Consider the following 25151-nt stretch of genomic DNA (forward strand, 5'->3'; position numbering starts at 1 on the left):
GACTGCATCATGTGCAGAGGCTTGGAGGTGAGGGTCTCCTTGGGGTAGGAAGAACAGATTCAAGTTCAGAGTCCGAGCAGGGAGGTCTGTGAATGGCCATGAAAAGAATTTTTTCTTTCTCTTCAAATCAGTGGTGTGCCAGTTGTGGAGCTTTGGCAAGGAATCTTTTGATCTCAGTGCCAATTTAGGAACGTGAAGCTGGGCCTGGGCACGCTGAGCAAGATTGCAGGGGTCACCGAGTCAGTAAGCTCTGCTCGCTCGCAGGCCGGAGGTCTGTTTTTCTTGGTATGCGTTCCCGCGTCCTTCCTGTCATGGTAGTTGTAGCACCAGAAGCATCTGTGGGATTAGGGTTAATCTCTGTGGTCTCGGTCATCATGTGAGATGTGCTTTGTGGCTATCGGTCCACATTGCTGAGCACACTTTGGGACCAGAGAAGGGGGTGGGCGGGCACATGTTTCCTGACTCAGGGAAAGGCCGAGAGGAATCTTTTTAAAGCTAGCACACTAACCGTATAGCGTTAGACTTTGAAGAGGTTTGGATGAATTGTTGGCAAACAAGCAACAGTTTTCTGCTTTGGACAAGGTGTTGAACGTGTTTTGGATGAGTTTGGGTTTTTATTTTCCTGAAGCTTTGTCTGTCATGTAGTCGTCATCACACCCAGCACCTTCCAGGTGGGGCCGGAGGGCTCTGCTTGCTGGAGTCTTTCCAGGCACGACTTGGGGTAATGAGGTCATATACTAAAGCACTGCGCGCAGTTGCTGGTTTTCAGCATTTTGGCAGTAAGTATAGCCACAGCTTTAGCTTGCTGGAGGGTAACTGAGGTGTTGATTGGATCTGGTGGGGGGGTGCAGGCTTCAGCCTGAGTACTGAGGGTCTGGACCAGCTTTAGAAAACTGTGCTGCTGGCCCCATTCTTGCTCTGATTTTCTAATAAGTTCACTTCATTGGTGCACACTGGCTCTTACTTAGCTCTGCTGGGCACATTCCCAGATGGTCTTGCCAACTGGGCCTCAGACTCTGGAGCTACATGGGATCCTGGTATCATAACCTGTCATCAAGGACTCTTAACTCTAGTAAAATGATCTGTCTGTGTATGTGTATTTCTTAACCCCTTTCCCCTTTCCTTGTTTTATTTTTAAATTAGTAATATTCTTACTCTGGAATCTGTAATAAACAAATTTCTGTTACCATAGAGAAATTTGGCTAATTTTTTTTTCTTCCTGATTTCCTTAGAAATCCTAAGTAATGCACTGAAGAGAGGAGAGATCATTGCAAAGCAGGGAGGAGGTAGGAAACGCTTAGTTTTGATGTTTTGATTTTTAGAATAGGCGGTTACTACCGGGGATAGTAGAGTGTAGTGGTGGAAAGCGTGGGCTCTAAAATAGACTCCCTGGGTGGGAACCAGCCCTGTCTCTTCCTAGCTGTGTGACATTTGGCAAGTTACTGAACCTCTCGGTTTTCCATACTGTCAATGGGGATATAATGGTACCTACCTCATAGGGTTGTTGTGCAGAGTAAATGAGTTAATGCATAGAAAAGGGTACCCACATAAGCGCTGTATAAGTGCTAGCCATTGTCATAATAATATCCATGCAGTTTGGGGGCTTTGTTGTTTTTAAATACTATAAAATTGCAAATTCCTAAAAGTAAATACCGGATTATGAAAGTATACTAGTTCCATCCCTAACAAATGCTCACCAAAGTGTATATGTGTGCTGATAACTATTCAGAAAATTATGCGGAAAGTAAATATCTGCAGTCACACTGCCCAGTGATGAGCGCTGTAAACATTTTGGAATGTACCCTTCCCTTAATACATGTTTTTTTATGGGTACTTAAAACTAAATGCACTTTTCTCAGTTTGACCCCACCCCCCAGTGGCTCTGAGTGTCTTGGCATTTCCTGGGTAACTCTGCTTTCTGGTTATTTCTGTGGTGCTCTCAATCTAAAACTCCACGTGGGCACCGTTTCCCCTTGTTCTCTGCTGCTTTTGGCATCCAGGGGGTCAGCCCGACCTCTGATGTTCTTGAGCATGCTATCTGCCCTTTCTAGTTATCTTGCCTTTTAAAAAAAAAAAAAAAAAGTTCTGAGAAATTTTGCTCTGAAAGTCTTAATATTCTTAAAATTGTGTTTCTATTTTGCCACTTGGTGTGCTATTCTTTAGCATGACTAAGGAAATAGTCATGGAGAAGTGGAGGGGTATGTGAGGTCAGTCAGAGACTCAGAAACTTCGGAGTTTCCTTTTCTTGAGTTTACCTCTTGGACGGGCTGCTTGGGTCAGTAGTGGGCTGGCAGTGGGCTTCAGGTGACCTTTTTCAGAGGCAGGTGGCAGTGGCAGTAGTGGCGGTGGTGAAGCTCGAGTGAGAAGGACCCTCATGCTCCGCATATGGAGAGGTGGCGGGCGGTGGCCTTGGGGGTGGAGCCAGACCCTCCCCCAGAGTTAGCAGCATCACAGGGTCATTGCATTGCTGGCGTGCTGGCATGTGTCCGGCTCAGCCATGGCATTTGAGAACTGATTTTAGGCCTCTTCTAGGATCTGCTCTGCAATGCATCGATTTCTGTTCCTCCAGAGCCCGCAGAGTTATACACAAGTCATTCGGGGGTTTTCCTCACAGAGTGAGGCTCCCTGGGAGCAGCTCTCTGTCCCTCTACACATAGAGGATCTGTGTTGCTGTTTGTTTTCTTTATCTCCTCTTAATTACGTGACTGTATACTAGCTTCTTTAAGCTTGGAGGAGCTAAGGAAGTGCAGCCAGACTGGCCATTAGCAGGGACAAGCTGGGAGAGGTAGAGGTTGTGAGTGACTTGAATTGTCACACATAATCCATGTGATCCGTCACGCAGGCTGACCAGCTCAGGGTGGGGTTTCCAAGCCTCCTTCATGGAGAGCGTTTCTCAGTTAGATTTGGTGGGGAGACCTCAGAGTTTTGGGGAATTGACAACTGTGGCTCACAAAGCTAGTTACAAGTACTAGGTGCTTCCAGAGTACCTCGGGATACATGTGGACACAAGTCCTCCAGAGTGGGTTTTCTTTTTCTTAAATTTTACTATGGAAATTTCAGCTGTGTCACAGACATAGGAAGAATGATGTCCTCACTGTCCCGCCTTAACAGTTGTTGACATTTGAGGGATGTCTGATGGTAACTTGTTGGGGGAGTTAATTCCTGAACTGTGGTTGAGCTTGTGAAGTGCCTAAGCCTCTGCACCCAGGTCACCCTCCTGGCATGGTGTGCACCCAAGTGTGCAAGTCCCTGATACCTGCCTGTGTTTTGTGTCCCTCTTACAGGTGGAGGTGGAGGCAGTGTCCCTGGGATCGAGAGGATGGGCCCTGGCATCGACCGCATTGGGGGTGCCGGCATGGAGCGCATGGGCGCAGGCCTGGGCCATGGCATGGATCGTGTGGGCTCTGAGATCGAGCGCATGGGCCTGGTCATGGACCGCATGGGCTCCGTTGAGCGCATGGGCTCCGGCATCGAGCGCATGGGTCCACTGGGCCTCGACCACATGGCCTCCAGCATCGAGCGCATGGGCCAGACCATGGAGCGCATCGGGTCTGGCGTGGAGCGCATGGGTGCCGGCATGGGCTTCGGCCTTGAGCGCATGGCCGCGCCCATCGACCGCGTAGGCCAGACCATTGAGCGCATGGGCTCTGGTGTGGAGCGAATGGGCCCTGCCATCGAGCGGATGGGCCTGAGCATGGAGCGCATGGTGCCCGCAGGCATGGGGGCTGGCCTGGAGCGCATGGGCCCTGTGATGGATCGCATGGCCACCGGCCTGGAGCGCATGGGCGCCAACAACCTGGAGCGCATGGGCCTGGAGCGAATGGGCGCCAACAGCCTGGAGCGCATGGGCCTGGAGCGAATGGGCGCCAACAGCCTGGAGCGCATGGGTCCTGCCATGGGTCCAGCCCTAGGCGCCGGCATTGAGCGCATGGGCCTGGCCATGGGTGGCGGTGGCGGTGCCAGCTTTGACCGCGCCATCGAGATGGAGCGTGGCAACTTTGGAGGAAGCTTCGCAGGTTCCTTTGGCGGAGCCGGAGGCCATGCTCCTGGGGTGGCCAGGAAGGCCTGCCAGATATTTGTGAGAAATGTAAGTGGCTCTTCAGCACCTTGGTGGTGCTGGTGGTAGGCACAGAGGGAGGAGGAGGGCAGGTTGGAGTCAGAGTTGGTGCCCTCGGTAGGGAAGCAGAGCAGCAGCACATAAGGCCACTTTGCTGCTGTCTCCGGAGTCTGGTGCTGGTAGGATAAGGAGGGAGTGGGAGAGCGTAAGGAACTCTGTGCGGCAGGAGCCCCGGGTTCTCGGACTGCTAGGTGGAAACCAGCAGTGAGCTCAGAAACCCTAGCTTCTTGATTCCCTTGGCTTGAAGAGCCGCTGCACCTGGGCAGGACAGAGGGACAGAGGGCTGTATCTGCAGTATCTTTATACCAGCGTGATCACCTTCAGTTACTACTGAATGGTCTGTAGGCCACTTACCGCAGGTCACTGTCCTCTGCATGATTCTCCCTTAGACCGTTAACGCCACAAGGGAGTACGCTTCGTTTTGAATCTCATTCCAGACAGTCGTGTTTTGCTCTCTGCTGATCATCTCTGTTTGAAGGGCACCTTGTTTCTTGGTGCAACAAGTCCTGAAAGGTCCCTCAGAGAGACCCTGGTGTTTATGCATTAGGACATTCGGGTTTGGTTGTATCACTCATCAGTGTCTTCTTTTCCCTTTAGCTCCCATTTGATTTTACATGGAAGATGCTAAAAGACAAATTCAACGAATGTGGTAAGTGTTTGAGAAAGGCTTTCTAGGTGCTTCCATGTGTTGTGGCTTCAGAAATCTTAGCTTGTTAGTGATGCGTTTGAGAGGTGCGGTGAATCTCCCATCCTGGTCTTCAAGCCACTTGCCGTGACTCGAGGACCAGTGGGACTTGCCATTTTTCTGCCTGTGCAAATATTCAAGCCAGTTGTTGAGTCTCCTCTTATGTGTCAGACACTTCTCATCTGTGTGCTCAGCTTCAACCCCATCCTTCTCCTTTTATGGTTTTTGAAAGGCAGCAGTGTCCCCATTTTGCAGATGAGACGGGCAGAGTCACTTTCTCAAGGTCACGTGGCTTCTGCGTGACAAAGCTGAATAAAAACATCTGAGATGCGGTTGCTTTCTGCCACCACACTCTTGGTTCATGCCTCAAAGAGCACTTGCCCAGAAGTTCCCAGGGTGAGCTTATGTGTGAATGAGGTTGAGGGGCTCTGGTTGTGGTTTCCTGGCACCTGGGCCACCATTCTGAAAGGCTCCCCGTGTGGCTGAAAGGAAGTGAAGTTGTCCCAGGGTGAATCCCTGCCCCTCCCTCCCACCACCTCTCTTCTTTTAACTGTGTCATGCGGGAGCCTGGAACCTAAGCCAGAAGTCCGGGTGGCTTGCTGGTCAAGGCCGCCTCGGTGTTTCTCATTTCCTACTTCACTGGGAGCTCAGATTGCACCACTTCGCTGCTTCTCCTGGTTCTCTGGGGGCAGCTGTTGAGCCATAGTGTGCCTTCTTGCCCTCACTCCTTAGTCTCTGCGATGTAGTAGGTATTCTGAAAAGTCAGGTTGGATCAGGCTACTCCCCGGTCTCAGACGCCTGGAGGTGCCTGTCTGCCAGTGAGAGAAATTCACTTGTCTCTTTGTACCTTAGCCCCTCCTCTTTCATCTCCCTCCTGTCCCTGAACCCTGAGTTGCAAGTGCCATTCTCCAGAATGGAGCTAGTACAGCAAGAGTCTCCTTCTGGTGAACTTAAGTATTTCGGAAGTGTCCCGTGAGGAGCCCTCTAGATGTTCCCCTTCCCTTGGGCTGAGTTAATGGCTTCAGAACCAAGGGCCCCCTAGCATAGGCTACACGGTCACCTTCTTAGCTCTTCTCCTATAGACTTGTTTCGTGGTGGTGCTTGACACATACCTGGATGCTTACTCAGTGCTTGAATGAATATGTGAAGCCCACTGGGGAGACAGGACGCAGCCTGTGGCCCAGTGCACAGTGCGGAAGCGTCTGTTATATCATGACGGCCTCGTAACTGCTGTGGTGTGGGGTCTGGAAGGTGAAGCCTCTGTAAAACTCGCCTATAAGGTTGGCTTCACACAGCCCCCGTTACAACTTTCTTGAGTGAACGGGTATGCATTTGAAGCTGCCAGGGAGGCTGATCACGGGTCAGATTGTTGTCCTGTTGGCAGAAGAATGGCAACATGGCTGAGGGCCGTAGTCGCCGGATTCCGGCTGTTGTGTTCTGAGCGTTTGTGTGCCAGGGCCGCTCTCCCTTTTGACTCTGTCCACCGGAATCCAACAGGTGATCGGGACTGAGTGGAGCCCAGACTGAGGCTGAGCTCTGGGTTTGCCTGATGAGTTGTGGTCTCTTCTTCCCTCCCTGTGCCCAGGCCACGTGCTGTATGCCGACATCAAGATGGAGAACGGGAAGTCCAAGGGGTGCGGTGTGGTTAAGTTTGAGTCGCCAGAGGTGGCTGAGAGAGCCTGCCGGATGATGAATGGGATGAAGCTGAGTGGCCGAGAGATTGATGTTCGAATCGATAGAAATGCTTAAGCAGTTGCCTTTTTTAAACATCGATACCAGACCTCTGAATTTGTATTTTTTCTTGTTAACCATTTTAATTTGTTGGCTGGATGTATAAAGATGTTTAAAAAATTCAGTTGCTTTTTGGGGTAATTTGAATTACTTTTTTAATGACTGGGGTTCCATTTGACTGTTTGCATTGAGATTGCAATGTGCGCAATTTTTTTTGTAGTTGTGGCATCTTGTTGACATCGAATATGACTTTGATAATAAATACCAGTTCCTGAAAAGATGCTTGCTTTTCGCGTGTGTGTTGTGGGCCACCCGCCTGCGGTTGGGGAGCTAGAGCCCGTCGTCGTCTTACCCTTAGAGCTGTGACCACTGGGGGGGGGGTCACCCCTACTCTTGCTTAGTCTGTGGACCCTTGGGGGGTGGAGCACATGGACCCTGGCCACTTGAGAGCTCTCACTGGAAACCGAGTCCCGAGTGACGTGGATTCTCCAGCGTCGGCATCAGAGCACTTGGGGGTTAGTGGTCCCGAGAGCCGCTCTCGCTCCCTCCTGTACGCTTGCTCTCTGGGGCACACTGTTAGGCTCATTTCCAGTTTGGTTTCTGTCCTAGTCTTCTTTGGCTGCTATAACAAAAATACCATAAATTGGGCACCTTATAAACAACAAACATGAATTTCTCACAGTTCTGGAGGCTGGGATGTCCAAGATTCCGTGTCTGGTGAGGGAACCTGATCTTGGTTCGTAGATTGTACTTTCTGCAATCGCACATGGTGGAAGTGGCAGGGGAACTTTCTCGGGCCTCTTTTACGTAGACCCAGTCACCCCCAGATAGCATCGCACTGGGCAGTAGGCTTTCGGCAGAGGAATTGTGTGTGCTTGGGGGGCAGTACGGGGGTGTGGTCTGTTCCTTGCAGCAGTAGCGGATGAGGGGGGGGCGGGTTCCTGAGTGCATTTAGTCCTGTAGCCGTGGAGGCTGAGCGTTGAGGCTGAGCTCAGTCAGAACTGGGGCACCCCTCCCCCAAGATGTGATCTCATCCCTAGGTCCCCGCGGGCTGGACAGCTGTTTGCAGCCTGTGTGGAGCTGCAGCCACTGCCTGTCCCGTCTGGTCCTGGTGCCCTACCCTTGCCACCTTCTCCCCGCCCCACTTTCCCCCCTGCTGTTTACTCCTGAAGGGTAGGACCCCCAGCTCTTTGACTGGGACTCCACTGTGTCAGTCAGGCTGGAGAGAAAAGACAAGAAGCAGGAATTGCTTTGAAGCAGGAATTGCTTTAAATAGGAGCTTTATGTGCTTCATGTATGTAGGCAGACTGGAGCCTGGGTGGTTCTGTGACTGCCGGTCTGGGAGCCAAGACTCCGGTGTTAATGGGTGGCTGGGCTGGCCGGTGGTCCCGGGTGTCCGCACTGGTGGGCCTTCCTGTTCCTGGGGTGATGGTTGGCTCTCCAGAGGGTCTGCTGAGGAAGGGTGATTTGCAGTGACTCCTCTCCCCATAAACGGATGATGAGCCGCCCCCGGGGAAATGGGGTGGGAGTTTTACCTCCTTCCAGGCACTGTGGTCCCTTCTGGCCTACCCAGAGCATCTACATACCCCAGAAGCCAACATCGTCATACACCTCCGTTTCCCTAGCAGAGAGCACAGTTTGGTCAGTAAGAGTCGCCTTGGCCCACTCACCCACCCACCCTCCCTGTCACCCCCAGTCAGGGCCAGCACTCACAGGGGCAGTAGAGCGGTTCTGGGCACGTAGCCGTCTGCAAAGAGAGTGGGATAGGTAAGCTCCCAGCCCTGGTGGTGGCCTGTTTCCTGGGACATTCTGGCCTGGCTGACTTACATTTGCCCTTGGTGTCCCGGCACAGCATCTCCTCCTTGTTGGTGAACTCGATCACCTCCAGGATCTCCCCACGCCGGATGCCCAGGTACTTGCCACCCCCACGGCGTGTCTTGGCGTTGGGATCGATCATCATCCTTGTGTGAATCACTATCTCCCCCTCAAACTGGGAAGGGGTATGTTAGAGCCTTTGAAACATGTAGCACCCCAGGAACCCCATCTTCTAAGGATGGAATTTCTGGGGCCTTGGTCAACTGGGGCTGTGCCCAGAACCCCCAGGGCTCCTGTTCAGAGGATTCTGGTGTTCACACCTTGAACTTTTTCCGGAACTCCCTCTCGGCTTTCTCTGCCTTCCGGATCTGCTTCAGGGTCTTCGGGTCTGAGGGCGGCAAGTGCTGTGGCTGGGGGGCCTTCTCCCTCCTGAGGAATTGGATGCTGCTGAGGAAGATGTGCTCCTCGGGGCCCCCCTCCTGTCCTCCCAGAGCTCAGCCCCTCCGTGTTCCGTGCCCTTTGCCCTGTGGTACCTGAGTTCCGGGTTCTGTGGTGGCCTGGGGGGTTGCTGGGTAGATGGCACTTCATCTGGAAGACGTCACAGCAGTGAGTTAGGGTCAGGACTGTTGGCTCAGCCTCCCTCTCGACACTGCTGGCTTGATCGTGAGTAAGCCTTCCCTCTCAGTTCTCAGGACATCCATCCCCTCCCAACCCACCTATACATCTTCTCCCTACGCCTGCCTCCTGGCTTGTGAATTCTAACAGATTGCCTCTTGTTTTCTGGACTTCTACTGCATGGAGGAACGGCAGAAACCGTTTACTGTAGTAACTCATTTCAGCCGTCACAACCACGTTACTACTTAGGGTAGTAGGCAGTACTGTCATTCCCAGCTTGCTGATGAGGGAAATAAAGGCGCTGAGGGGTAAAGCAATCCTGCTCCAAGGTCATCTGGCTGGAAATGATAAAGGCAGGATTTATTTGCAGGCTTTTGAGGCCATTTCATGTCTGTCTGCTAAAAGTAGGTTGGCTTCTGGGAATTGTCATGGGATCTGGGTCAAAAATAAGGCAAAAGCATTTCCTAGAGCAAATGAAGTGGGCTTCTGAGAAGGGGGTGACGAGGGGGCTGTTCCTGGACTGGCCTGGCTGCTGCTGAGACCACATTGTGAGGGTCCCCCTGCTGCCCACCCCATCCCCCCACACCCCAGGGAGGGCTGACTTCTGGCAAACTGCCAGCCTTCCAGGGAGGAGCCTGCTGGCCAGGGCTTTGGCTTGTGGCAAGAGCCTCATGAATACCAGTTGAGTGAAGAAGGATCCAGAATTTGAAGCCCCCAGCTTTTTGCTCCAGACTCCAGCCTTGGCCTAGTGCTCAGATGAAGCCATCTACAGTCTTACCCAGGACACTACCTCCGGCTGCTCCCCCTTCTCCCAGAGGCATCCCAGGGTCCCTGCAACACCAGCACAGTGCAGAGCACGGGCCTGGGTGCCGCGGTGCAGTGCACACTTGGCACATTCGCAGCCCAGACTTCCTGGCAGTGTGACTGATCAGGTCACGCCAGTAAGGCAGGCTCTGAGGGGGACCTGTTGAGATCCTGGGAAAGAGCTAGGTCTGCGGGCCCCAGGGTCTCCAGGGAAGCCCCCAGCGGAGTGAGGAACCCCTGCAGTGGGCCTGCTATCACTCCAAAGTGGGGCCGAATGGGGGGCTAGACTTGATAAGGGCAAAGTAGCCTTTGGACAATCTATACTACCAGCGAGGGCCCACACGTAGTGTTTCAAGAAGGGAGAGATTTGAGAGGTGTAATTGATTTGGAGTCTTGCAGAGTGACTGGCGTGGAATGGGGAGACGATTGTCCACAGGCAGGGACAGTGAGCAGAGGTGGAGTTCCTGGTCTGTTTGGGATTGGGGAAGGGGTGGGCCATGCCTGCAAGGCTGCTGGAAGAAGAATGGCCAGTTACTCCCTTTCCCCATGTCTGTGACCCCAAGAGCGGCCCCCAGACCCCAGCCACAAGAGCCTCACCAGAGCGGAAGCAGGAGGAGCCCTGTCAGGAAGCTCTGCTAACGGAGGGTGTTGCAAGTAGCCCCTGAGGAAAGCCCAGGAGAAGCAGAAGGGGCTCAGGGAAGAGTAGTAGAGGCAGCACACCTGGTGCAGGAGGGGAGGGGGAAGGGGGAGCATCCCAAAGCACCCTTAATAATTAAGGTTCTCCTGTAGGAAGCCCTTCAGAGAGAGGGCAGGAAACAGTCTGGGAGCACAGGGCCTGGGCTCCCTTGTGCTGGCGGTATGGACTGGGGCAGGATGCTTCTGGGGTCCTCAGGCTTTCGCTTTGTCTGTAGGGCATGCTGTCGCTGCGGGGGCGGGCGGTTGTGCGTGTTCAGTGACCGTCACCTATAGGGCTTGCATGCAAGTCCCTTTTTTCCCCCCATTCAAAATTGGTGAAGGCATTAATCCTGGAGCTGGGCTGGAGACCTGTCTGCTTTGCCATTGCCCCGCTCTCCAGGAGAAGACGCTGGGAAGAGGGGAGAAGGCTCCTTAGGAACCCCAGAGCACAGACTGTCTAGGCCTGCAGGCTCAGGGGTCTCTGGCTCCAGCCCACGCCTGAGTTCAGGCCCAAGTCTGTGCTGGACGTCCAGCTGGCACCTCCAGCTCTACAGGTCTGTGGAATCTGACCCTTTGTCCCCCGCTGACGGATACCTCCACTCTGCACCCAGGCACCGGGGTGAAACTCGGGCCTCATCCATGTCACGAGCTGGCTTGCTCCCACTCACCCTTGCATCACTTGGCCACCAAGGCCTCTGGTTCTTCTCTTCCACTGCTTTTTCACAACTTCTCTCCCACCATCCTGGGCCACCCCCCTGCCCTGGCCACACCATGCTTACTGGCTGTTGACCTCTGGGCTGCCCTGCCTCCCTGTTCTGTCCATCAGGAGCTGGGTCTGACATTCCTGAAAGGTCTTTCCTGCCCTCTACTTTGTCCCCGGGCACTGCCAGGGAGATGGGTTGTCCCTTGGCTTCACACTCGCTGCATGGCAGAATATGCCCTTGCAATGAGTGGTGCCCAGATGCCTGGGCAGGATGGTCTGGCTGAGGACTCGGCCCCACCAACAAACCTCTGCCCTTGTGGCCGGGGCTGGAGTTGTCCATGGGCTCCACGTCGTCATACAGCTCATAGGCCTCTTCCTGGTCCCTGGAGGAATACCTGAAATCAGGGCCTCTTTCAAGCCTTCCACCTGCGCCAGGGCCTGTGGACTCCCCACACTCACTGTAGGATGTCTTCAGTCTGTTGGGCCTGGAGGATCCCAGCAGAACCGGTCCTCCTCAGAGCTGTGGAGGGATGAGAGCGGGAGGGAGGCAGGCCCTGCCAGGGAGCCTCTTCCCCAGCTCTCTGCCTGGGTTGCCGTGACCCACCTGTGTCTGTGGCTGTGGCTTTCCAGAAGCTCTGGACATCCCTGAGGCCAGGGGGCAGCGGGGGCTTGGTTGGAGGGGGTCCCAGGCTGCTGACCGAGGGCAGAGGCCTCCGCCGGGGTGGGTAGCCGGATTTGAGGCCCAGCCTCGACCCTCCACTGTGAGAGCGAGCTCCTGATCTCTGCTCCCTGGCTCCCAAGCCAGGGCTGAGGGGGAGCCTGGGGCGGGAGCCTGTGACCGCACTGGGGAGTGAGCTCTCTGAAACAGAGCTGGGGATGGGGGGCTTTTTAGGGAGACCACCAGAGAACTCAGTGTGCAGGTACCTCTTGGGCAAAGCGCTGGACTCAGGCTGCGAGAACTTTCGGGGGGCGGCCTGGCGCTCGGGCTGCAGAAACTTGCTGGGGAGCAGGCCAAACTCGGGCTCTGAGGACACCCTGGGGAGGATCCCCAGCTCTGGCTTCTTGGAGGGCGCTTTGCATTCAGGCTGCCGTGGCCGCTTGGGAAACACACTGACTTCAGGCTCTGAGGACCTCCTGGTGAGGTCACCAAAATCAGGATGCAGGAGTTTCTTGGGGAAGTCATTCAGCTGAGGGGTTGGGATCTTTTGGGGAAATGTATTGAAATCGGGCTTTGAGGGGTGGGGGTGGAGTTCACTGGACTCGGGCTTCCAGGGGGGCGTCTGAGGGACCTCACTGGTCTCGGACTGTGGAAGGGATTTCTTTGGAAGGTCACCGACCCGAGGCTGTGGGGGCTTTCTGGGGTGCACACTGAACTCGGGCTGCGGGGGCTTCTTGGGAAGGGTACTGAGGTCTGGCTGTGAGGAGGAGGGGTGGAGCTCTTTGGGCTCAGGCTTCCAGGGGGGCGTCTGAGGGACCTCACTGGTCTCGGGCTGTGGCAGGGATTTCCTAGGGAGGCCACCGACCTGAGGCTGTGGGGGCTTTCTGGGGTGCACACTGAACTCGGGCTGTGGGGGCTTCTTGGGAAGGGTACTGAGGTCTGGCTGTGAAGGGTCTGGGGTGGCCTCATTGGGCTCAGGCTGCTGAAGCTTCTTGGGGAGGGCACTGGGTTTGGGCTCTGTCGGGGGCCTGGCTGGATGGCCAGGCTCAGGCTGCAAAGCTTTCTGAGGGGCGTTGAGCTGTGGGAACTTCTTGGAGGGCTCCTTCGGCTCCGGTTTGGCGGGCTTGGGAGGCAGATCGGTACAGCCGGGCTGCAGGGGCTTCTTGGGACGCTCGCTTGGCTCAGGTGGTGGAAACTTCTTCAGAAGTTTGTTGAACTCAGGCTTTGGGGGCTTTTTGGGGTGTTCACTGGTCTCCAGCTGAGGGGCCTGGAACTTGGCTTGAAGGCTCCGGAAGTCCTGATGGCTCCCCTAAGGGACATGGAGCCAGTCAGGCGGGGGTTCACACAAGGGTTTCTCCTAGGCCCTCTTGGCCATCCTTTGTCCTTGGCTTGCTCTCCTGTTGGCCAGGGCCTCCCACATTTGTTTCCAGGCTCCCCGGAGTCCCGATATCTCCTCCGAGGCACTGCATATGCCCTCAACCTCGCCCCCATCAGAACTCAGCCTCCCGATGCTCCACCAGAGCCTGCTGCTCCCATAGCCCTCCCCGTCGGTTGGTGAGGTCTTCTAAGTGTCCTTGAGATGTCCTGTGCTTCCGCGCTCCACGTCCCTAGTGCGTTCTGTTCTAATTTCAAAACACATTCAGAATCCAGCCATTTCTCACTGCCTGTGCCACTGTTGTGCTGGCTGGAGGAACACAGGCTCCTCCCTGGTCTCCGGCCTCCGCTCTGCCCCCCGCACCCCCATCTCTGGCCAGGACCCTCTCCCACAGCAGACAGAGGAACAGCCTCTGCTCCAAATCTGGCCGCGCTGCGTCGTTTCCCCACGGTAAAAGCTAAACACCTCCTGAAGGCCCTACACTGTCGATCCGTCTCCCTTACCAGGTTACCTCGGCCTGCCCTCCGCCTCGCCCCTGCTCCCTTCCCCCCCAGCCCCAACCCCTCTTCTGGGGCCTTCGTCCTACCCCTTGCCTGGGACGCTTCTCCCCACAGTCTGCTGCTTGCCTCTTCCACTTCCAGGTCTCTGCGGATATTTTCTTACTGGAGGCGCCTTCCTCACAGACCACCCTCATTTAAAAAAATCGATTTCCCCTTCGGAGAACTCTCCATTCTCCCCGACCTACGTTTTTCTCTCAGTGCCTGCCACCGTGTAGCATACGGTTTTATTTTACGTTGTTTCACTGGTGTGCCTTGGCTTTTTGGTTTTGGTTCTCTCTGCCCCTCGGCCCCTGTGGAAGGCCAGCGACTGGGCTCCCTCGTTGCTGTCCTCCAGAGCACGGAGGTACTCACTGAAATACGCAGGGTACACAGGCGCGCACACAGCCACGCTGAGTCTGAGCGTCACAGACTCGTGCAGAGAGATGTGGAGACAAGAGACCTGGAAGCACGTGGGGTCAGACTCTGACAGCCCCAGACACCCTCTGTTGGTGGTCGGGCCACTCACAGTGGACGGCACCCAGAAGCAGCAGCAGGCCGGCCCAAGCAGCGGCCCGCTCGGGCCCGTGCCCCATCGGCGGCACACGTCATGTCCCAGACACCGTCTCCACCAGCCCCATGCTCTCCGTCCCAGACACAGGTGGGGTATACCGGTAGGCCAGGCCTGCTCTGACCAGAGGGGGCCCCCGCTGCAGGCCTCCAGGCCTGGCTTCACCTGGACCCTAGGAGACTGGGGTGTGGGTGGTTAGGGCAGAACCTCGGAGACTGTGCTCCTGGCCGTGCCTCACTTTCCCCATCCGGAGAACAAGGAAAGGTAGCGATTCCCACCTCGGCCTGAAATGCGTCTACTAAAGCCCCCCCCCCCCCAGGTGGGTTGGGGGAAGGATTCCCAGGTCACGCACAGGACTAGAGAAATCAGGGTCAGCAGCTTAGGTCTCGGGTGACTGCTGGAGCAGGTGTGGGCGGCAGGTACACGACCCAGTTCGTCACCTGCAGGAAGCCCCTCTGTTCACCCTGGCCCGTGCCCAGCTTGCTGTTCATGCTGACCTGGGAGAAGAGTCGTCTGGGCTGTCTGCCTGTTCCCCCTATTAAAGTCCCAGCCCCAGCCCCAGCCCGGGCCACAGGCCCCTTGGGGCCCCAGCTGTCCCAGTGGTACATCCTGGCTGCTTCCCACCTCTGGGTCTTTGTGATGGTCTCTGCCGTTTCCCGGGGTGGGGTGGGGTCGCCTAGGGTTGGGGGTTCACTCACCATGGCTGCAGGCGGGTGATGGGCCACAGGGCAAGTGGGACCTGAGCCGGGCTGCTGCCTTCAGGAAGTGACTGTGGCTTCTGCTCCACGGGCCCCATGGGGGTGGGGGATGCTGGCCGGGTTGGGAGGGCAGAGGAGGAAGGAAAGGAGGCGGAGACAGCCTCTGCCTGTCCCCAGATCCTGCCCGGCGCTTGCTGCTGTCTCTGTGGTCTCCGTGCTTCGTGTACTGGCTGTCAGCACATGCCCAACATGGTCACCAGTTGCTTGACTCTGTGGTTCTGGGCGCTGGCAGACTTGTGGTGTCCAGGGAGGACTCTGTGCGTGGCCTTGAGGGCCTCCTTGGGAGGGGGAGCTCTGGGCCCGGAGACTCGGGAGTTGAGAGAGCGTGATGGGTGGGCCCTTCTGCCGGCTCTTGTTGCCTCATCCTCCTGCCTCATTTCCACACTTCCCCACTGCTGGATTCTCAGCTCTGAGCAGGACTTCCCTATTAGAGGTGCACATGTCACATGGGTCGTGGACGGTTATGGGGGGCAGAGGGCCCAGCTGGGGTGGCAGATTTGGGGGGTGGGTAGCTTGTGTGTGTTTTAGCTAAGGCCTTGTCCCCTTGGGGAGGGAGGGAGACTGCGAGAGGCAGCAGGGAAAGCAGTGAAGGGGGGCGGAGGGAGTGGGCAAAACTAACCCTATGGGGGTGTGTGGCGCAGCCAGCCAGAGGCGACCCCTCTCCACAGGGCTTGGTCTGCTGGAGGTCAGGGACTTTGGACACACAGACAAAGGGAGAGTGCAGAGCCCTGATTCTCAAGTTTAGCTCTACATGGACATAGCTTGAGGAGTTTACAAAGAGATAGAAGGAAGCTCCTGGAGATTCTGACTTAATTGGCCTGAGCCTGGGGATTTCTTTCTTTAAAAGCTTATTTAAGTGACCCTCTAGACCCATCTTGGGCCTTGAACTCACAGCCTCGAGGTCAAGACTCACACTCCTCTGACTGAGCCAGCCAGGAGCCCTGAGCCTGGGGATTTCTTAAACACTGAGGGCTGATTCTCCTGCGTCCATGAGTCACCTTACAACCCCATTAAAGTGCAGGTTTTGCCTTAGGCCCATGGTGGAGCCTCAGATTTCTAGACATCCCAGGTGATGCCCAGGAGTATTGAGGGTGTAGAAGGATCCAGTCTGTCTTGAGGACAGTGCATTCCCAGCCGGACCCGTCCATTACCTCCTTGCCGAGGAAGCCACAGGCCGTGCCATCGGAAAGGACTTTGCCTATCTGTGTCCACTTTTAAAATGCACAGCTTGGGGGTCCTGGAGCCTCAGTGCCTGCCCATCCCCATCCCCGTACTGGTGGGCATGCACCCTGGGTCACATTCCCAGAGGTGGGTCCTCCTTGGAACAGGGGTCCTGGGAGACCAGGGATGATAAGAATGGGTCCTGGGGTCTCCGGGACCAGCAGCACAGGCTGGTCTCAGGCTGCGTGACCCTCCCAGTGTTCAGTGAGTGAGGGAAATGCATGAAACAGACAATTATTGGCCAGGAGCATACAACAGGTGCCCAATCAAGACAAGCTACAGGACTGAACGCTAGTGACAAGCTGGCGACTTCCCAGGCTCCAAAGCCAGGCCCCCACCATGTGCATACCCACGGCCTGGAACTCACAGTTTGGAGGGTCCCCCCCTGGCAAACCCTATTCCCCCATGGCCCCCAGGAGGTGTTTTCCCCTCACTCCCCTTTGTGTTTGGAGCTTTCCAGGTGGCTCTGGCCTGGTCTACAAAGCACCGCCACGAACTTGGACAGGAGGCTCCACAGATGGAGTTGAGGAAGCTGAAGCCCGAAGTGACTGCGGCCCAGGATCTGCTCCCAGTTTCAGTGGTGGGGGGTGTCGGGCATGGGAAGGTGTTGGCTCGGTAAGCCTGTGGAACTCCGGGCTAAGGTGGGGTCCCTGGGTTCGGAAACGGGGGTGGGGTGGGGGTGGGGATCCAGAGCAGGCGTGTCCGATCCTTGCGCAAGAGCAGGGTCATGCACCTGGCTGCCCTGGTTTTGGTCCTGGGACAGACACGATGGTGGTCTCCACGTTCAGCCACATGTGGTCCAAGTGCACGCAGTCAAGGACTGAGCACGTGGGCAGCCAATCCTGGGGGCTGAGGGGCACACGGAGGAGCTGGGGGCCTGGGATGGGGGTGCTCGAATCCAGGTCCAAGGCAGGGCTCTAGGACGCACACGCATGAACCTTACTCCCCTCCCCCAGTCTGGTGGTGATGGGGCTGGTGCTGGACGTCTGCCAGACCCAGCTGACGTCAGCTGCCTGGAGAGGCTCGCTCTTCAGTGTAAACCTGAAGTCTCTTATCAACCTACCCCCCCACCCCAGCCTGGCCAAGTGGAGGACTGCCCTCGCCTTCCATCTCCCTTCAAGACCGACACTCCAGGGCGCCCTCTGCTGGGCAGAGCTGGGGCCGTAAGAAGACAACTCTGGCGGGTGGGGAGGGTCCTCCCAGGATCAGTTTGCCAGAGGGAGGGCAGGGGCTCTGGAAGCCCAGGAGGGACACTGGGAGATTTCCCAGTTGAGCTGAAAAAGTTGGATAGGAGTTGGGAGGGGGCAAGGGTAGGAAGTTGCTTTTGAAGTGAGCAGGGTGCACAGGCCACGTCAGGATCCAGCTCCCTAGGCCTCTGGGTACTCAGTGTAGGCTGCTGTGGGGTCGGGGAACACTGTCCCCAGTGGGGATGGGTACTGGGACCAAGATATTGGCCTTGGGACTGTCTGGAAATGTCCTGAGAGACTGAGAAGTGGCACTGCCTGGATTTGGGGGTGGCTGAATGGCAGGGCCTGATAGGGGAAGGGACGCTGATGCCTTGAGACAGATTGGGGTCCTGGGGGAGAGGGAACCCTGAACCCTGTCCCTGGAGACGTGGGAAAAGGGGAAGGAGCCCTTTGGACCTCACTCCCTGGGTTTTCTTACAGACACCATCTTACGGGAACCGTCTTCAACTCCTAGGGTGGTACGGAATCAGTAAGGGAACTGAACTGGGCCTGGCTCCATCATCTTACCCTCCAAGCCTCACCTTCTCTAGCTGTAAAATGGGCCCCTTGACCCCCCCCCCTCCCCGGGTTCTCCGTTAGGGGTGTCCTAGGCAGCCATGGGTTTGGTAGCCATAGGGATGTGAATCACAAACATTTCCCAAGCCCCCTTTTCCCTCCCCAGTCCCTGTTCGAATCTTCACAAGGACCCCAGAGGGTAAGAAGCAGCCTGACACCCATCTTAGGGACTAGCAAAGTGAGGTGCAGGGAGGTTGTGTCTTCCCCAGGGTCACAAAGTCCTGGCTCCAAAGCTTCCAACTGTGAAGAGGAGAGCTCACGAGGCTGGAGCCCCAAGGTCCCCTGATGGCCCAGCTGGCCCCACAGCAGGTGCCGAGTGATACTTGCCTCAGCGTGGGCCCGAAGTGCTGGCAGAACAGACACCTGGCCTGAGCCCATCAATGACCCCGCAGCCCTGAAGCCCCACCCAAACACAGGCGGGTGGGCAGGCAGGCCCTGGGTGTAGGTGGGCTGATCCTAAGGGCACTCGGATCAGCGCCCCCCTTCAGGAGAAGCAGAATGGCCTCTAGAGCTTAGAGCTGTTTAACTGCAAGGAGGTTAGCGAGTTCCTGCTCATAGAAGGTCTATGTTCCCCAGGAAGAGGATGATAAGGAGGAGGAAAGAGATGAGGGAGTGGCGGGGAGACTCGGGATGGAACCTTGTGGGTTATCAGAACAAGGCCTTCATCCAGAAGCCACGGGGAGCCGCTGAAGGCTACCAGGCAGGCATGAGAAGAAACCCGTTTTCAGTGGTGTGTTCAGACTTGGGGGGGTGGGGGAAGGACAGGAGAGGTTGCTTCAGGTACCGGGGTTGGGGGTGGGGGAAGAGGGTCAGGGGCCCGAGCCAAAGGACCCCGGGCTGGACAGGAGCAAGATGCAGGAGGTAAAACAGGCTTCTGAGGGGCGGCTGCCAACAGCATGCGTAAGACTTCCACACTCAGGAGGCTTGGCTCGCTGGGTTTTGGTGACAACAGGGCTGGGACAGCAGTGTGACCCCAGAATTTGAAGCTTGACCCAGGACTGATTTCCCATGAAGGGAAGAGGAGATCCTTGTGGCTGGAGGCAGAGAGGGGAGGGGTGAGGAGGGAGGAAGTCCAGGATCCCTAGGGCCCGCTTTGACCCATCCTCTTCCTCAGAGCTGACACAGGGGCAGAAGTGAAAGCAGGCAGCCAAGAGGAAGGTTTGGAGGACAGGGACGAAGACCAAACCAGAGCCCCCAGGCTGGCAGTGCCCACACCTGGGGACCCTGGCACCATCACCTCAACCTTGTCAGCTGTGAGTCTGAACTGGCTTCAGGAATGCGGGTGGGGGGCGGCTCCGGCAGGGGCAGCCGCAGTACTTTCTCAGGACCAAGCTCCCAGCCTGTCCCGGGACTTAAGAAAAGCGAGGTTTCCATCCCATCTGGTTTCCGGAAATGGTGGGACAAGACGGGGCACCGGCAGTCCCTGCTACAGCTGGAGAGGGTGGCACTGAACTGGAGACTTGACCCTGGAGACTGGGTCCCAGTGTCAAGGTGAGGGGTAACAGTGAGGTTGAAGGGAGGCTTGTCGCCTCTCAGGGTGTGCGCACCCCATGACTGCTAGACTGGCCGGCTATGCATCGGAGGGGCAAGGGACCCAGACACAGCACAGGCTGGCTCATCGCGCGTCCTTTATTGTTCCCCCTCCCCTGCCCCATTAATTACAAAACTACCCCCATCCTACAGTCCAACTCCCCTCTCCCCACCGCGGCGGGATTCAGAACGGCGAGAAAACCGGACACTCCCCCTCTGACAGCAGCGCAGACACCTTGGGTGCAAGCGGGACCGGGTCTGGGTGGGGCAGAGGAGGGGTCGCCTGAGCCTCGGCCCCGCCCCTCGCCTCGGGGGCCCCGCCCTCCCCACTCGAGCGCTCCTCCGCCTTACCCGCCCGCGCGTCGGGGCGCGGCTGCCCGGGCCCCGGGGCCGCGGGGGCGATGGGGCGGTGGTCCTCCAGATGCAGTGTCATGGCGGGCCGCGAGGCCGTGGAGAAGGCGCACTGCATGCACGAGTAGCGGCCGCGCGTGTGCTCCCACACGATGCGGCTCGGGGCCGCGTGCCCTGCGGGCAGGCGGGACCCCGTCAGTCCTGGCCACCCCCAAGGATGGTAGACGTGGACGAGTGCGGGTCAGACCTTTCCCCGCCTCCCCATCAGCTCCCGGGCACCTGGCTGGTCTGGCCTGGCTGATCCATTGCTCCCAAGCGTGTTCCCTCCTGTAATTGGGGGGTGGGGGGGCACTAAACTTGACTTATCCGAATCCCCCACTCCCATCCCTGGAACCACCGCAGGGCGAAGGACTTGTGAAGCGGGCGCGGGTTTTACACGGAAACGCCGGCGCAGATGAAGGCTCAGGAGCTAATTTTTAAGGCAAAAATTTTGTATTTCGGGGGTGCCAGCTCTGGCCACTTGGGAAGGGGCGGGCAACGCTGCTTCCCAGCATCCCTTGGACCCGCAGGGCGCAGAACAGAAAAATCCCCTCCACCCCTCCCTGGTGGTCACCTGCACGCACCTGAGGGCGCGTCGGAGCCGCCCTGGGGTCTTCGCGGGCTGCCGCCGGCACCTGAGATAAACGGGCGGATCAAGGTCAGAAGTCTGGGTGAGCCCAGCTCACCCTTCAGGCGGCGCTGTTCCCACACTCACCTTGGCTCTTTTTCCAGACTGCGGCGCTGGAGGCGGGCGGCCCGGGCGCCGCGGCCAGGAAAGGGCGCAGGCGTGGGGGGCTTAGGCCAAAGGGCGCGGGGTTCAAGTAGGGCAGGAAGGGCCCGGTGGGGGCAGGGGCGGGGGTCGTGAAGGGCTCGAGCAGCGGGAACTGCAGGCCGGGCGCCGACGCAGTGTCGGACTCCGGGGGACGCTCAGGCGCCGGTGGCTCCTTGTCCAAGGCGGGGGGTGGCGGCGGGGCTGGGCTCTGCGCATGCTCGGCGCAAACATGCAGGTGCTTGAAGAGCGAGCGGTGCGTGCGGAAGCGCAGGAGGCAGTTCTCACACCTGGGGGCAGGCACAGGACCGGGCTGGGTCTCCTGGGGGGCGAGGGTAGGGCCTATTCGTTGCTACCTGGGGAGCCGCCGCACGAGGGTGGTAAGGGAGCCTAAGGCCCAAATCACAGAACCCCCACTTGCGTGGGGGAGAAGCTTGCTCTAAGCTCCCCCCAATGTGGCCGCGACCCTTCCGTACCCCTCCGGGTCCTTGCCCTGGGAAAACGAGGAAGGAAGTCTGAATTTTGACTTAGGTGGCCAGTTTTCTTCTAGGAAGGTCAGGAGGGACGGGATGGAGACACACACGACATGCCCCGCCCTTTCCGAGCTCCGCCCTTAGAGTGTCTGGGACCCGCTCCAGTAACCAGTCTCTCTTTTGGGTAGGTAAGGGCCCGAGGCCACACCCACTGCCAGATTCACCTCCCACTCCCACATCCCCGACTAGGAAGGGAGAAAGGCCTGGACCCCACGTAGTGGCAATCAAATCAGGGGTGGGAGGAGCTGCCAGGCGCCTGATCGCCAGGCACCAGGGGAAGTCGGGATAGTCAGTGTCTCACTTGAAGTAGCGGTTGGGTTTGTAGTGCAGTTTGCCATGTGCCACCAGTTCCTGCATGCTGGGGAAGGTCTCGGTGCAGCTCAGGGCGGAACAGCGGAAGAGCTTGCCTGGCAGGGATGAAGGACAGAGGAGTGGAAAGGGATGGCCAAGGCCGGCCTGAAGGCTCTGCCTGCCTCCCACCCCCTACTCTGGCCCTACCTTCCAGGGACTGTGTGGGTGGGCAGTGGGTACGCAGATGCTGTGCCAGGTCTCGAACACTGGGGAAACTGAGACAGCAGCCAGGGCTGGAGCAGGGTATCTGCTTCCCTGCAGGATGCACAGAAAGGGGGGTGTCACCCACTCTTCCCCAGGCCACATGTCGAGTTCTGCCCCAGAGAGGCATATATGAGGCTGGAATTACCCTACTGGTTTCATACCAGGGCCTTTACCATCTGTTTCCCCCACCAGGCGGAGCTGCCAGAGGGCAGGGGTGGGTTGGCTGGCTCATCATTGTAGCCACAGCCTCAGTAAATGTGACTCCCTCTAGATGGGGCCCAAGTCTGGAGATAATCTGTATTCATCTCAATTGTTCCAAGGCCTGTGAGCCCCCAGAAGGTTCCATCACAGATCACCTGGTTGTTGGCGTCGTCTGGGAGGCCTCAGGTCCTCGCTGGTCCCAGGGACTGTGCTGGTTGGGCCAAGGCTGGATCCAGGACCAGGCTGAACACTGTCTGGGGCTGAGGGGGCACCCTGCTGGGTCCCCCCAGGCCCTCCTCGGTCCCACGCTGGGGGTGTGGATGCCCGTTCAGGGCCTGGCTCCTCCCCCATGGAAGAGGAAGTGGCTGCTGCAGCCGCAACTGGGGACAACACCTCCTTGTCAGTCTCACTGAAGCTGGGCTCTGCAGGGGCCGGCATGTCCGGGCTGGGCCCCGAGGGTTCCTCCTCCTAGTGGAAGGAAAAGGCAGGGCGAACCCCTCTGGGCCCAGGTCGGCCTGGGCCAGCCATGGGAACCCCTCCCACCCCGCCAAGACCTGTGGACGTTCCTGAAGCAGCAAACGCCCTTGAGAAATCACCCCATCAGCCCCAATCCTAAGGAGTCACCATCAGGGGCGGGTAGGGGATAAGGGTGGACTGAACCTCCTGTGTTCCATCCTCTGGGAGGGAGCTGGGAGGTGTCCCAGCTGCAGAAGGGCGTATCTGTCAGGAATTACTCCTGTGAAGGCAGCAGTCCCTCGTCCCTAACTTGGGGGCAGGGCCGTGGCCTACAGGGTGCGGGCGGGGCGCAGGTTACAAAGACCAGGCTCCGAACAGGGCGCCGCTAGGAACACCGTGGAGAGGCCAGAAGGGATAAGGCGCGCTGTCTCCGAACGGAAACACACACACCCACCGGGCTGCAGCTGGGCAGCCAAACCCGGAGGTGCTAGGGGCCCGGAAGCATAGGGAACAGGGGCGGAGCCTGAGTCCTGTAGGCGTGGCCCAGTCGAAGCGGGGCCAGGAAGCCGGGGGTGGGGTGTTCCCCAAGTGACAGCCAGCGACGGACGAGGGCCCGGATGTGGGGGCGGGGTCGGCCGGACGGTGCGCGTGCTACAGGGCCGCGCCCCGCCAGCACCCGCTGGTTCGCCGCGCCCGCACCCGCGACGCCGCGCTCACCATCCTCAACCCGGATCAGCCTCTTGTTCCTGCGGCTCCTGCGGCTCCGGCTGAGGCTGCGGAGACTCCCTGGGCGGCCGCGGGCTCGTGCTCACGTCGACGCCATTTTCCGCCTCCCCGCTCTCGCGAGAGCGGGGGCGGGGCTTGCGCACAGCGCCCCTGGGGGGCGGGGCCTGAGGGCTAGGTCCTCCTGTAGGAGGCGGTGCTGCGGGTTTGCAAGCACAGCCTTTAAAGACCCTGTGCTCAGAGATCTTGTTGAAAAATCCTTCCGGGCCCTTGTTGTCATCTGCAAAATGGGTATCTTTATCCCGTCCCGTCACCAGCTCTTAGCTGCTCTCCTTTTTGAAGAGGGAGTGTTGATTGGGCCGCCTCCAGAGAAAGTGGCAGTGATCGTGAAAATTTGCAGCGCATGGAGTTCCGAAGTTGGAATGGGCTCCCCGTGATAGCCAGGGGCAGGAAGCAAACTGCTTGCCCTCCGGACAGGTGTAGCCTAAGGAGGGAGACCCCTGGGTGGACAGGCGTGGACTAAGTCACCTATCCATCCTACATTCCTTGAGCACCTACTGTGTGTGAGGCGTTGGGGACTCAGAGGACAGGACAAACATCCTTGCCCTCAGGGGCTTGCTCACATTTTAAAATGGGGAAACAGACAATGAGTCAACAAATCCAGAAAACCACCTTAGTGTTTTAACTGCTACAAAGGAAAACACACACACACACACACACAGGCACACACAGGAAGGAGGGAAGTCTTTCTGTGAGTTGACTTTTGAACTGGTCAGGAAGATGTGAGCAAATGGAAGGTCAGGCGACTCTGGGAAGTGGATAGCTGTACAAATGTCCGGAGGTGGGGAGGGACAAGCTTGTCTTTCTCAAGGACCAGTAAGGAGATCAGCTCACTGCTGGAACAGAGTGAAGGCAGAGTGTGGAGGTCAGAAAGTGAACTTGGTGCAGGGAGGGTCACACAGGACCTCATGAACCATAGAGAGAAGTGTGGTTTCTATTCTTACCATTGATGTATTTTTAGCAGGGGGAGGTCCACCATCTGATTCCTGGTTGTTGTTGGGAGGATGGGCAATTGAGGGGGATGGGAAAGTGAATCTTTGATCCTCAGGTCTCTGTAATACATTATTTAACGTTCAAGAGGTATCTTGCGTTCTGGCAAGTGTAGACTTTATGTGCAGTGTATTTCCATCTGTGTACAGAAGAGGTACCCATGTGCCTTTATATGTGGAGAATACCATTAGAGGGAGCCATTAAAAAAGTGAGGAAGGGAACAGATTTTTTAAGTGAGGGAGAGACAGTCTTTTCATACTTTGTGCTGTTTGAATTTTTTTTAAAAATGTGGTTTTGATAATAATGAATACAGAGAAAAACTCAGTAATCTAAAAAACAAAAACAAAAACAAAACAGATCATTTGACACAGGGTGGAGGTGTGTTTGTGTGTGGAGAGGAGGTTGGTGCAACCTGGGGAAGGGTGGGGTGAGGCCTCAGAAGGACACGGACCCAAGGAAGGGAGAGGAGAGGCCAGGCTTAAGAAATTCTCTAAGTCAACAGGATGTGGGGCTGTGGAGTGGGCAGGGCCAAGGTGATTGAGGTTTGCAGTCTGAAGATGCTGTAACCCAGATGTGAGGCCCAGAAGGCCCTATTTCCTGTAAATGGGGTGACCGCCATGGCGGTGGGGCCCGAGGGCTGTACCCCAAAATGACAGGGCAGGCAGACTGCATGGTGAGTGCATGGAGAGAGTAGGGAGGTGGAAGAGGACGCCCCAGTTCCTCTTCAGCCCCAGAGAATGTCCAGCTGATGAGGTTGGTGGCTCCTGCCCTTTCTCCCCAGCCTGTTCTAACATCTGAGTGTTGCAGAGAGAGGCATACACGGGGTGGGGGGGGGTTGGGCAGAGGAGGGACGAAAATCAGAGATGAAGGAAACCAGG

The 25151-nt window shown here is 57.2% G+C and overlaps 3 protein-coding genes across 19 annotated transcripts in view; 1 reads left to right on the forward strand and 2 right to left on the reverse strand.

Annotated features, from left to right (window-relative positions):
* HNRNPM (heterogeneous nuclear ribonucleoprotein M) overlaps positions 1-6811 on the forward strand; it is a 40627-nt gene extending 33816 nt beyond the window's left edge. For 7 of the 9 annotated variants that reach the window (XM_044254378.1, XM_044254377.1, XM_044254382.1 and 4 more), the window contains 4 exons: positions 1233-1286; positions 3285-4087; positions 4715-4766; positions 6388-6811. In XM_044254378.1, coding sequence (XP_044110313.1) covers positions 1233-1286; positions 3285-4087; positions 4715-4766; positions 6388-6551 — 1073 coding nt within the window. In that variant the 3' untranslated portion in view covers positions 6552-6811. The remainder of the gene's footprint in view (positions 1-1232; positions 1287-3284; positions 4088-4714; positions 4767-6387) is intronic. The other 2 variants (XM_044254379.1, XM_044254384.1) reach the window with 1 other exon arrangement.
* A 985-nt stretch (positions 6812-7796) lies between these two features.
* Positions 7797-16036, reverse strand: PRAM1 (PML-RARA regulated adaptor molecule 1). 6 transcript variants are annotated; one of them, XM_044254393.1, is made up of 10 exons: positions 14984-16036; positions 11750-13112; positions 11605-11665; positions 11452-11528; positions 8882-8936; positions 8669-8777; positions 8361-8523; positions 8247-8280; positions 8069-8154; positions 7797-7982 (listed from the first exon to the last, which is right to left on the reverse strand). In XM_044254393.1, exons 1-9 carry the CDS (start codon positions 14984-14986, stop codon positions 8112-8114), a joined length of 1908 nt encoding a protein of 635 aa, XP_044110328.1. In that variant the 5' UTR covers positions 14987-16036; the 3' UTR covers positions 7797-7982; positions 8069-8111. The 6 variants fall into 6 exon arrangements, with proteins under 6 accessions (XP_044110328.1, XP_044110326.1, XP_044110327.1 ...); XM_044254391.1 differs by having other exon boundaries at positions 11452-11540; XM_044254392.1 differs by having other exon boundaries at positions 7797-7985; positions 11452-11540.
* A 3638-nt stretch (positions 16037-19674) lies between these two features.
* ZNF414 (zinc finger protein 414) lies at positions 19675-23330 on the reverse strand. Of its 4 annotated transcripts, XM_044254397.1 has the most exons (9): positions 23218-23330; positions 22200-22512; positions 21787-21894; positions 21590-21695; positions 20702-21045; positions 20571-20621; positions 20227-20274; positions 19948-20121; positions 19675-19854 (listed from the first exon to the last, which is right to left on the reverse strand). In XM_044254397.1, exons 1-9 carry the CDS (start codon positions 23218-23220, stop codon positions 19781-19783), a joined length of 1221 nt encoding a protein of 406 aa, XP_044110332.1. In that variant the 5' UTR covers positions 23221-23330; the 3' UTR covers positions 19675-19780. The 4 variants fall into 4 exon arrangements, with proteins under 4 accessions (XP_044110332.1, XP_044110333.1, XP_044110330.1 ...); XM_044254398.1 differs by lacking the exon at positions 20227-20274; XM_044254395.1 differs by having other exon boundaries at positions 19675-20121.
* Positions 23331-25151: the final 1821 nt, after the last annotated feature.

Source organism: Neovison vison, chromosome 6, assembly GCF_020171115.1.
Source record: "Neovison vison isolate M4711 chromosome 6, ASM_NN_V1, whole genome shotgun sequence".
NCBI lineage: Eukaryota > Metazoa > Chordata > Mammalia > Carnivora > Mustelidae > Neogale > Neogale vison.

Excerpts from the sequence above, each read along its gene's own strand:
- PRAM1 (XM_044254387.1), bottom strand. Across the intron at positions 8,778-8,881 it reads CCACAGAACCCGGAACTCAG|GAGGGAGAAGGCCCCCCAGC; the intron begins GTACCACAGGGC and ends CCAATTCCTCAG. Across the intron at positions 8,155-8,246 it reads AGAACCGCTCTACTGCCCCT|GGAAACGGAGGTGTATGACG; the intron begins GTGAGTGCTGGC and ends GCTCTCTGCTAG.
- ZNF414 (XM_044254395.1), bottom strand. Across the intron at positions 20,275-20,570 it reads CGGCTCCGACGCGCCCTCAG|GAGGGAACACGCTTGGGAGC; the intron begins GTGCGTGCAGGT and ends CCCCAATTACAG. Across the intron at positions 20,122-20,226 it reads AGCCAGGCCAGACCAGCCAG|GGCACGCGGCCCCGAGCCGC; the intron begins GTGCCCGGGAGC and ends GCCTGCCCGCAG.